General features: G+C 37.8%; 1 protein-coding gene across 3 annotated transcripts; it reads left to right on the forward strand.

Annotated features, from left to right (window-relative positions):
- Nucleotides 1–7,093: 7,093 nt before the first annotated feature.
- On the forward strand, nt 7,094–11,574 carry LOC110916283 (ACT domain-containing protein ACR4). Of its 3 annotated transcripts, none has more exons than XM_022161018.2 (8): nt 7,094–7,289; nt 7,360–7,415; nt 8,732–8,853; nt 8,936–9,050; nt 9,867–9,934; nt 10,014–10,601; nt 10,694–10,798; nt 11,119–11,574. In XM_022161018.2, exons 2-8 carry the CDS (start codon nt 7,412–7,414, stop codon nt 11,458–11,460), a joined length of 1,344 nt encoding a protein of 447 aa, XP_022016710.1. In that variant the 5' UTR covers nt 7,094–7,289; nt 7,360–7,411; the 3' UTR covers nt 11,461–11,574. The 3 variants fall into 3 exon arrangements, with proteins under 3 accessions (XP_022016710.1, XP_022016709.1, XP_022016711.1); XM_022161017.2 differs by having other exon boundaries at nt 7,094–7,241; XM_022161019.2 differs by lacking the exons at nt 7,094–7,289; nt 7,360–7,415 and adding an exon at nt 8,332–8,498.
- The last annotated feature ends 294 nt before the right edge of the window (nt 11,575–11,868 follow it).

Genomic DNA, 11,868 nt, shown 5'->3' on the forward strand with positions numbered 1-11,868 from the left:
TATCGTCAAATTTGGTACCAATTCACCCGATTGATGTATTTGAACACCTTTTTCTTTACCTAACCTATTAAGCACTTGAAAGTAAGTTGCTACAATCAAACCATACACACTAGCCCCACACAAACTCACTTTAAGGTTTATTTTTTTATGATTTGGAGAACAAGTTAGACATTAGTTAAATATAGCATAACTACCTAGCTTATCGTGTAACAGATGCATAATGTATTATGTTGAATGGGTAAGGATAGTATAAAAAGTGCCTAAAGTGAGAAGTGTTTTAAACCGTTAGATTTTTGATCTAATGGTTGAGGATTGTAAATTGTGTTTTAATTATTTGGATTGATTTGAAAATTATAGGGGTAATAGTGTCTTTTTATATGTTTCAAATAAGGTAACATCTCCTAAATTCCAGCGATCCATTTTTAAACTAGCACTAAGGGGGTGTTTAGTTTGCGGAATGACTTGGAATTGGAATTGGAATTGGAATTTGTATAGAATTAGAATTTGAAGGAATTGGATTTGGAATTTAAAAATTCCAATTGGAATTGGAAATTGTTGGAATTGGAATCTCATTTCCATTTTTGTTGTGTTTGATTGTCAAATGAATTGGAATCCATCACCCCGCACCCACAACCACCAGTTCGGGTCGAAACGGTACGGGTCGAAACGGTTCACGTCGAAACGGTTCGGGTCAAAGCGGTTCGATTTGAAACGGTACGATACGGGTCGAAACGGTTTGATTCGAAATGGTTCGTGTTGAACGGTTCGAGTCGAACCGGTTCGGGTAGAGCTGGTACAGGTCGAAACGGTACGGGTAACGGTATGGGTCGAAACGGTACTGGTCGAAACCGTTCGCATCGAAACGTTACGGGTCGAGACCGTTCGCGTCGAAGCGGTACGGGTCGAAACTGTTCGCGTCGAAACGGTACGGGTCGAAATGGTACGGGTCGAAATGTGCGGGTCGAAATGGTCGAAGATTCCAATGAATTTACTTTAATTTCTTCACATATAGGAAGGATTTTGAATTCCTTTAGTTAAAAGAATTTGAAGGAATTCATGCCTAATTCCAATTCCATTGTCAACCAAACACATGGGGATTGGAATTGGAATTTCAATTCCATCAAATTCTGTGAACCAAACATCTTAAAAGATGGAATTCAAATTCCAATTCCCTTAAATTCCATTGAATTCCTGCGAACCAAACGGCCCCTAAAAATCCAGACGTTCTAAAAATCCGGAAACATGTAACTGCTACCAGAAATATATAACACTATATAACACCATATAAACACCATATAACACCATATAACGCTATGTAATACTATATAACACTATATAACACTATACATCCATCATAGACCTGCTACCAGGAAATATAACACTACATAACACTATATAATACTATACATCATCATAGACTGCTACTAGAAAAATATAACACTATAACATTATATAAAACCTTCATTCTGCTACCAGAAAATATAACACTATATAAAACTTTCATTCTGCATCCATCACTATATAACACTCTATAAAACCTTCATTCTGCGATCTTCAGAAAGTTATAATTGATGAACGATAAAAATAAAATAAAAACTCGTAGATTAATTCGTATTCCTAAAATAAAGGGTGGCGGTTATGGAAGGTTATCAATTAATTGAATCAATAAGAAAATTATTTGTTTACACTTTTGAATTAATTTAGATTGAGAACAAATGTCATCTCCACAATCTTTCTCACACTTTTGAATTAATGTAGAGGATGTTTAATCTATGTTGCAAACTATTTAAACATGTTATGAGTAGTATTATTGTCCTCGACGGTAAATTAGTGAGAGTTTATAACTTCAAGTATAATGTGTGAAAATCATAACCTTCATTGAGAAAGTGTGAGATTCAATTATCTCAATTTCACATCCAAATCAGAATATCAATTCCTATCAAGCCCTCATAACACCTCTCAAAGGATAGCCACATATATGTGAGGATTAGTCCTCAAAACCATGTATGTTAAAATCAATCTTCTCATTGGCCCTTTAGTGAAGATTATATAGCCTTCAACGCTATGTCTACTTGCAAGTAACCATTAAATACCACTTATGAATTTTGGAAAATGAACATGTTATTCACATCAAACTATCAAATTGGTTAATTATATTAGCTAAATTTAATCATAATTGTCCAATAAGTGAACATGTTGATGTATACTTTGATAATTTGATTCTGGAAGCATTATGCAGTCACTCTGACTAAATAGACTTCCTCTATCTGATTATAGGCATTCCTTTGATCATGTCCAACCACCTAATAGTGTATGTGCACCTTGTTAGCTTAGTTTCACCTAAAACAGTCTCGTTTGTTCCAAAATTCCCCATATTGAGTTCGATCATTTCACATACGCATTTTGAAGTTCAGGCACACTTGTGGAAATATAATTGATCATTCGAAACACCTTTTGGCAATTAGACTGGGTGGTATGGTTTAAAGCCCCCATACTAGTTATTGCACCACGTAAAGGGGGGCTTTACCGTTAACTAGCACCATATTGCTCAAGGATGGTCCCTACAGAAAAAACAAAAAACTAGAAAAAAAGGAAATCACGGGTAACGCTCACCAATGGTTTGGCGGAGAGGATGATGGTGCCCCCTTTAACGGAAGCGGGATAGTGTTAGAGGCATTGGCTAATGTGAAGGTGGGGTGTGAGCATGGCCGACGCTGTGGGTGGGCAGGGAGGACCATCGGCCAGGGCCCGATATTGTGAAATGCATGTTATTTAGACCATGTGTAGTGGTAGAACACTATAATGCCCCCACCATGGGGCGTTTTGCGCCATGTGGCGTCCTAGTCAGCAAGGGGGCATTATAGCAAAAGTGGTGTAGTGGGTATAATGCCCCATAATGCCCCATTCAATCATTTTACAATCATTTCACATTTATTTTTTTTTAATTTAAAACATAAAATAACCTTTATAAATTTAAAAATAAAATTACATTACTTGAAAAAAAAATAAAACTTAAAAAAAAAACCGAAAATAAAAAAAAAAAGCAGAAAATAAAAAAAAAACCGAAAAAAAACTGAAAAAAATAAAAAAAAAACATAAAAAAAATAATATGATCTAGAGTCCATATTTTTCTTTAATTTTTTGGCGACGCATTTGCGCAAGGATCAACGCATCGCCTTGTAGGTGGTCGATAGGTTTGGACAAAAACTCGATGTCCTTTTCCATTTGCCTCGCCTCTTGCATCTCGTTAAATTTTTTTGTTTCGGCCACTCGTTCCTTCATAATTTCATAACGTTGGTGGCCGAGATCTCGAATGTCTTGGAGACGACGGTTCATCTCCTCGAAATCATCCTTTAACTCGAGATCGGAAGACGACTCGAGCGTTTTTTTCCCGGTTCCCTTTCTTCTACCGCCGGGTCGGGCCAACTCTTCTTGAATGCCCTCGTCCACCGCCTCATTTAAATCAACATTGCGGGCATCCGATGTCGGAGTTGACGGGTCAACGGAGGATGATGTTTTTGACCTTTTAGCCCGACGTCTACTACTAGACGTCATTGGGTTAACTACCGCCCACTTTGGACTTTTCGAAGTAGCTCCCAACACTTGTAGTACGTGAAAGGGCCTTTTGTCCTCTCGAACTCCTCCAAACTCTTCGTTAAAACCCCCACGTCACCTTTACCGCTCGGCCGATTATCGTAGTTACGTTGGAAGACTTCTTGAAACCCATGACACTTGTTGTTGATGTCGGTCCATTTGCTAGAAATGGAGTCTTTGTCCCGATGTTCGCCTTGGCCCCACGTGCTAAAGAAGAGTGCACGAACCCTATCCCAAAAAACCGGGTCCGTTTGAAAGTTTGCTACAAAAAAAAATAAGTTGTTTGTTAAAAAATAAAATAACAAACTAAGTAAAATAATATTTATATAAAATAGTTACCGGTCTCTTCGTCCTCCGAAATGTCGACATACGCCCGAGTCAACGCGTATTCCTCTTCCTTCGTCCATTTGATTATATTTTTTGTACGCCTCGGTGCGTCCTTATCCTTCTTCTTATGCGACCTTTTGCCGCGTTTCGATGTTTCTTGCACCGGTTCGGGTTGCGTCTCCGGTACGACTTCCACATCGGGTTCGGCTTCGGGTTGTGACGGTTGAGACCCGCCGGCTTGACCATAGCCGAAAGTTGGAGGAACAAACGGAGGGGCGCCACTCAAGTAAGCCGCGTAAGTTAAAAAGCTCGGGTCCATGTCTTGAAGGTTGTATGGGGTTTGCGGTTGGGTTGTGTTCGGGTTTGCGGGTCTAGCGGGGACACCAAAAGGAGGGCGGAATGGATGCATGATTGTATAAAAATTAGAAGATAGTGGGGTTTTTTTTATAAAAGTTGGAAGAAAGTGGGAGAGATAGTGAGTTTTTGTATAAAAAATGGTGTGAATGTGGGTTAAATATATATAGTGGGAATTATTTTAAATTAAAAAAAAAAAATAAAAGAATATTACCGTTTGAAAACGGTCGAATTTTGGTGGCCCCACACGAATTAAGCGTTATTTTTAAAACGCCGGACCCATTTTTTTTCGAAAATCACGCCGGAAAACGCCCCCTGTAATGGGGGGTGGGCGTTTTATGGCGTTTTCGGGCAATTTTTTTTTAAAAAAACGCCCCATTACGCTTGGTCTTAAAAAAAATCCGAAATGTATATGTAAAAAAAATAAATTAATAGGGTATACCCATACAAACATCAACATAGGCCCACTTACAAAACTATTTTTATGGTTTAAATTAGTTATTAGCCTATTGGCATTAGATTTAGACCTTTAGTGAGCCCAATACCCAATTTCATTAAGGTGTAAGATCATGTTTTTTCAAGTTCGAACATGGTACATAAATTCTCAGGGACGGTCCTAAATGTGAGCTCACATCACCCAACCTTAGGCTAGTAAATAATAAATATACCCACTTTAGCCAGAATCACATGTTAGTTAAACTATATAATCAAAACCAGTCACTTCTTAAAGTAAGATCTTATTTTTATTTAAAACTTTGAATGTCACTTCAACAAAATCTGGCTAGTTTAAGGGTTTCACGTCATTATTTAAAGAAAAAATTACAAGTTTTGTTATTTATCTTTATATCACTTTTTAGGCGGTGTCCTTTTTAACGAATGTTGACAGGCGGTGTCCTTTACTAAGTATTTTGTTGCAAGTTTAGTCCTTTACACCCAACCCAGTTAAAAAACCCTGTTAATTGTTGACAGGCGGTGTCCTTTACTAGGTATTTTGTTACAAGTTTAGTCCTTTACTAGGTATTTTGTTGTAAATTTAGTCCTTTACACCCAACAATTAACAGGGTTTTTTAACTGCGTTGAGTGTAAAGGACTAAACTTACAACAAAATACCTAGTAAAGGATACCGACTGTCAACAATCGTTAAAAAGAACACTGTCTGAAAAATGGTATAAAGATAAATGACAAAACTTATAATTTTTCCTTATTTAAAAAACTCATAAGTTAGCACATTATAGATATGTTTGAAAGCTTTTAGTATATTAAAATACTAAAATTGGCTTATGAGATTCTTTATGTACGTTAGATAAATTAAGCAACTTCAACATACTAAAATAAAACCAGCTTTAAAACCTTTTACAAAGAATAAAAAGCATAGTAATTATCAATCACGTGTGACCTAGTGGTAGGGAGATTTGGGTTCTTCAATGGAAACCTAAGTTTAATCATCACTTGTGTCATTTTGGTGGATTAGACAATAATGGATAGAGCTTAGCCTCCTTGTAGAGGTGTCAGGTTCAGTCCTGAGCCCACCCGGGTTTTCGTCCTATCGTGTGTTACCCCAGAGACTGTTTAGCTTTTGTGGTGACACAACGGCTGTCAAGGGGCAGTCGGCGGTATGGTTTCCCGGGGGAACGCCCAAACCAAACTCTGAAGCCAGCGTAGGCTCGGTTAAGACGACATAGTTTAGCCGGATTGAGGGAACGAGACTCTTCAATTTAAAAAGGGCGGTAACCTAATATAAGAAAGTAGCCATTCTAAAAACATAAACATAGTAATTTTCTATTTTTTTATAACATTTCATCAACTTATATATCATCGCTCTCTGTTTTTATTGTTATATAAAGTTTTATATTTGGGTTATTGGATTTTATCACCCCAACTATTGGTTATTGGCCGCTGCCACCCCCAACTATCACTTTGACGCCCGTCACCCCCAACTTAACATTTAGTGTGTTCTGTCACCACGTTGTTAACTGATCACTACTAACTGATGTTGTTACTATACTTTTGGGGGTGTCATAGGGATCTTAGGAAGGTTTTAGGGATTCAGGACACTCCCAAAAGTATAATAACATAATCAAAAGTTAGTGTTTAGTTAACGACGTGGTGATAGAACACACTAAAGCCAGGGGTGTGGCTTAACGTCACCCGCCACCTCACCAATTATAACGCCCTGGGGCGCCAACCACCATACCACAGCCGCTAAGAGGGGGCGCTATAGCCCTTCCATCAGCGTGCTAACGAGCAAAAAAGGGGTGTACAGGTGGGGGCCACCACTTTTCAACCAATAAAAGCTTTTTTTTAATTTTGTTTAATAGAGGGGCTTTAAACCATTGCATGCAAGTTAAAGGGAGAAGCTTTAACCCCCCCCCCCCCATATGACGTGGCGCCTAGGTTGATTTGACGTAGCATGATAAAGCCCCTAGAGGCTTTATACCGCACCCTACAGTCTAAGTGTTAAGTTGAAGGTAGCAGACGTCAAAGTAATAATTAAGAGTGACTGTGATCTATACTCAATAATTAGAGATGATAAAATCTAATAACCCTTTATATTTTGCTTGCATGTCATTTTCATGTGATCTTTCTTTCTCTCTCCACAAACATTGGAGAGAAGAAGAGATTAGTGCCATACTGCCATTTCCCCATCACGTGCCATGGTAAATCCCAAATAATTTCACCAACTGCGCACGTTAGCAAAACCCCAGTTAGTCAACTAAAATGTACAAGATCCAGCTAACATGTGCTGCGGTCCAAGATCCTCTTCCTGCTAAAGTGTGCTTACCCGACCCACCACCATTTTTAGCAACTCCCCTGTTAAGTACCAAAGTCCTCATTTTCAAAAACCCAACTCTATTTAGCAACTTTCTAGAGAGAGAAAACACACACACACTTTTCCACCTTCATGTGCAATTGCAAAAATTCACCCATTTAGAGAGAGAAAGAAAGCTTAAAGTTTTTGCATTTGGGTATATTTTCTTTCTATACATGTGGGAAAGCAATCATATTTGTAATTGGTAAATAAATTTCAAATCTTTTTCACATTTGGTGATTTTGCTCTGTTTTGAACTCTGTTTCTTGTTATAGAATCAAGAAAGTTCAAGGAAGGTGATTCCGGTTAAAAGATTGCAAATTGTTAATGGGTATGTAATCTTTTCAACACCCCTTTTGTTCAATTTGGAGTTTCACATTATAAAGTTTTTGAATTTAGTTGAAACAGTTCATCTAATTGGTTGTTGTAGCTAATGTTCTGTTTGTCAATTTTGTGATTCTGGTTAAAAGATATCAAATTGTTTATGGGTTTGTATTCTTTTCAACACCCTTTTGTTCAATTTAGAGTTTCACATTATAAAGTTTTTGAATTTAGTTGAAATAGTTCATCTGTTGTAGACTTGTAGATGATGTTTTGTGTGTCACTTTTGTGATTTTGGTTAAAAGATATCAAATTGTTAATGGTTATTTAATCTTTTCAACACCCTTTTATTTAAATTGGAGTTTTTCATTTTCAAGCTTTAAATGTGATTTTGGTTATAAAAAAAAAAGAGTAAACTGTCATTTTGGTTCCTGTGGTTTGGTCAATTTTGCCACTTTATTCCAAAACTCAAATTTTTTGCATCTGGGTCCCTGTGGTTTCAGTTTTATTGCCATTTTGGTCCAAAAATGAAATCAGGTCATATTTGTCTGATAAAATCATGCGACTTTGTCATTTTCCTCGGGGGCAAATCAGGTTATATTTGTCTTATAAAATATGATATTTATTTAAAAAAGGAAATGATCATTTTGCCCCTGCGGAAAAGGAAAAAATAACAGGATTTTATAAGAAAAATATGAACTAATTTTATTTTTGGACCAAAATGGCAATAAAACTGAAACCACAGGGACCCAGATGCAAAAAGTTTGAGTTTTGGACTAAAGTGACAAAATTGACCAAACCACAGGGACCAAAATGGCAGTTTACTAAAAAAAAAAAAAAAAAAAAAAAAAGATATCAAATTGTGAATGGGTATGTAATCTTTTCAACACCCTTTTGTTCAATTTAGAGTTTTACATAATAAAGTCTTTGAATTTAGTTGAAATAGTTAATCTAATTGGTTGTTGTAGATGATGTTTGGTGTGTCAATTTTGTGATTCTGTTTATTGTGTATCTGAAAATGGCTCCCACTGGGGGCAAAAAGAACCCCACCATACCCACATGGACAGAGAGTCTTGAACACCCCTTTTTTTAGGTGGGTTAAGGCTTCTCTATTGGCCTTCTTGGTATCTGGTTCACTTTTTAATTTTTTTATATTTTTTTTCTAGATTTTCTATCAAATCTTCATAATGAATCATTATTGGTTGCACCCTTTTCTTTCCTTTTCATCCCACACATTCCTGTTTACTTACTACACACTCTTTCTTCCATTTATAGCTTCTTGTTTTTAATTGTGATTACTTATTTATATATCTTGTGTTGCTTCAGAGGCCTGTAGTATGAGTTATTCAAGAAACATGGATGATGAGTATGAGAAGTTTATTCGACGAATGAATCCGCCGAGAGTTGTAATCGACAACGAATCCTGCAAGAATGCCACCATTATTCAGGTATTTGTTTAGTTTCATGGATGATGAATATATTCAAAGTTTATGTTGTTAATTAGTTGTTTAATATTTGTTGGTGTAACAGGTGGATAGTGTTAACAGACATGGTATACTTTTGGAAGTTGTTCAAGTTCTTACTGATCTCAATTTCATCTTCACAAAAGCTTACATAAGTTCTGATGGAGGCTGGTTCATGGATGGTATATATTTCAGTTTGGGTGTACCTATTTGCACACCCATTTGCCTATTGGCACACCAAAAAGGTGTTTTTTGTCTTATATGCACACCTTACAGTGTCGAGCTGTGGCTTGGTCCGGTCAACCAGACAAAGACTGACGGGTGTCTGACGGGTCTGTTGACCGGACCAAAACGCTGAGCTTTGGCCGCGTTTTGGACATGTCAACCAGATAAAAGACTGACACCCGGTCTGGTTGACAGGACCAAAACGCGGCCAAAACTCGGCGTTTTGGTCCGGTCAACAGACCCGTCAGACACCCGTCAGTCTTTGTCTGGTTGACCGGACCAAAACGCCGCGCTTTGGCCACAGCTCGACACTGCAGGGTATGCACATAGGACAAAAAACACCTTTTTGGGTTGGCTATCTACACACTTGCTGTGTAGATAGTTTGAGCCTTCAGTTTTTAATCTATTTTTTTTTTCTACCTGGGTCGGGTTTTGTAGTGGTTTTAACAAAGTTGCAGTTAAGTTAACTATGGAAATTACACTGGATGTCCTTTATGTTACTATTTTCTATCGGGTGGTGTCCTTTAGCCCTAACCCAGTTAAATTTTAATGTTAAAGTCTGACCATGTGCCTCTTACATGGGGGCATTTTGGTCTTTAACGTTAAAACTTAACAGGAACGCTAAAAGACACCGCCTGATAGAGAACAGTAACATAAAGGACATCCAGTGTAATTTCCGTAGTTAAAGGACAACGCCTGCAACTTCGTTAAAACTTAAAGAACGTAAAATGCAATTTAGTCTTTTTTTAATGAGTTTCGTGTTTCTTTGATAGTTTTTAATGTTACTGATCAAGATGGGAACAAAATCACTGATGAAGAAGTTTTGGATTACATTCAAAAGGTTAAAAATATTAAACACATTAATGGTATGATTGTGTCTATAGAAACTAACAATATAATTTTTTTCGGTCCGTTTTCAGGCACTTGGTTCGGAAACTAGCTTTACAACATCAGTTGATTCAATCGGGGTCACATCGTCAACAGATCACACGGTAATCGAGTTAATCGGAAGTGATAGACCCGGGCTACTATCCGAACTATGTGCGGTCCTGACACACTTGAAGTGTAACGTGTTGAACGGTGAGGTTTGGACCCACAACACGCGGGCTGCATCCGTGATGCAAGTGACCGACGAGGAGTCAGGGTTAGCCATTACGGACCCGGAGAAACTGTCTATCATAAAAAAAATGCTTTGTAATGTTCTTAAAGGTAGCGACAAAGGTAACGAGGCTAAAACGGTGGTCTCTTGTGGCGTGACGCACACTGAAAGACGGCTGCATCAAATGATGTTTGCGGATAGAGATTACGAGAGACCGCAGGAGGGTTGTAGTGAAAATCAAAGGCCTGATGTTAAAGTTGTGAATTGGTATGATAAAGATTATTCGGTTGTTACGATTAGGTGTAAAGATAGGCCCAAACTTTTATTCGATACGATTTGTACTTTAACGGATATGGAGTATGTCGTGTTTCATGGAAATGTAGACGCTGAAGGGCCCGAAGCTTACCAGGTTTGCGATTTGCAAAGTTTGAATCTTTTTCAGTTGTTTGTTATACGTTTGACCGTTTGGTTGACTTTATAACGTTTTGTTTCGTTTTGTAGGAATACTGTATTAGACATACCGATGGGTTCCCAGTGAATTCAGAAGCGGAAAGACAAAGGGTGATCCAGTGCCTTGAAGCTGCCATAGAAAGAAGAGTGTCTGAGGTAAAATAGCACATTTCATTTGGTCAACTCAGTATAAGTCAAAGTTCGATTTTGACGTTGAAATGTTTAGCTCTATGATCCCGAAAACGAAGCTATATTAATACATTCTATGCGGTTGTACGGTGCTATCAGTTTTTTTTACAAAGAAAGAAGTAGTTCTTGATGAATTTGAAGTTATATAAAAACTCATTTGACCTTCAAAAGTCAAACTTGGACTAACTTGATTATTTGACATTTTGATGTAAAATAATGCCATATAAATTCCTAATTAGCATAAAAATAGGAATTTTGATAAAAAAAAAAAATTGGTTTTATTTTAGGGATTGAAGCTAGAACTTTGCACAACCGATCGAGTCGGGCTGCTATCTGATGTCACACGTATCTTCCGCGAGAACAGCCTAACTGTCACGCGAGCCGAGGTGACAACACGAGCCGGAAAAGCCATGAACACATTCTATGTTGGTGATGCTTCAGGATACCCCATTGACCCGCGGATCATCGACTCTATCAGGAAAGAAATCGGGCAGACAATACTAAAAGTCAAAGGCAACGCTCCAGAATTTTCGCAAAATCCTCAAGAATCACCCAACAGGTTCCTGTTTGGTGGGCTTTTTAAGTCAAAATCTTTTTGCAATTTTGGTATTGTTAGATCATACTCATGAAGTACTAGACACCAGTTTGGTACACAATTTGTAAATATCAAGAATCAAGATTCTTGTTTTTGACTTTTGTTGACTTATTGTGATTCAACTTGCTTTTCATGAAATTGGTGTGAATTGTGGGTTTTTTTTTAAACGTCTAACAAAGCCCGCCACCCGGGTACACCCATAGGCAAAAGGCCACCCACGCCCGCGATCGATCGCAGACAGCGCTGGTAACCCGGCCTATCACCAATTCTAGAGGAAACCCATCGCCCAAACACCTACTGTGGTAAAACGTAAAACCCAGGTCCGTGCATGACATTTTGTCACAAACGAGACGCCAACCAGCGACCTCCTCTCGAGAAAGTCTCCAGGTACAGCTAGAGCACTGCCCCTTTAGTAAATTATGGGATGTTATAACTTTTTTTT

This window comes from Helianthus annuus, chromosome 16, assembly GCF_002127325.2.
Source record: "Helianthus annuus cultivar XRQ/B chromosome 16, HanXRQr2.0-SUNRISE, whole genome shotgun sequence".
NCBI classification, from domain to species: Eukaryota; Viridiplantae; Streptophyta; class Magnoliopsida; order Asterales; family Asteraceae; genus Helianthus; species Helianthus annuus.

Bases quoted from the DNA above. Each gene is read 5' to 3' on its own strand.
- LOC110916283 (XM_022161018.2), top strand. The intron at 9,935-10,013 runs GTTAAAAATATT...GTCCGTTTTCAG, and splicing joins TTTTGGATTACATTCAAAAG to GCACTTGGTTCGGAAACTAG. The intron at 10,602-10,693 runs GTTTGCGATTTG...TTCGTTTTGTAG, and splicing joins AAGGGCCCGAAGCTTACCAG to GAATACTGTATTAGACATAC.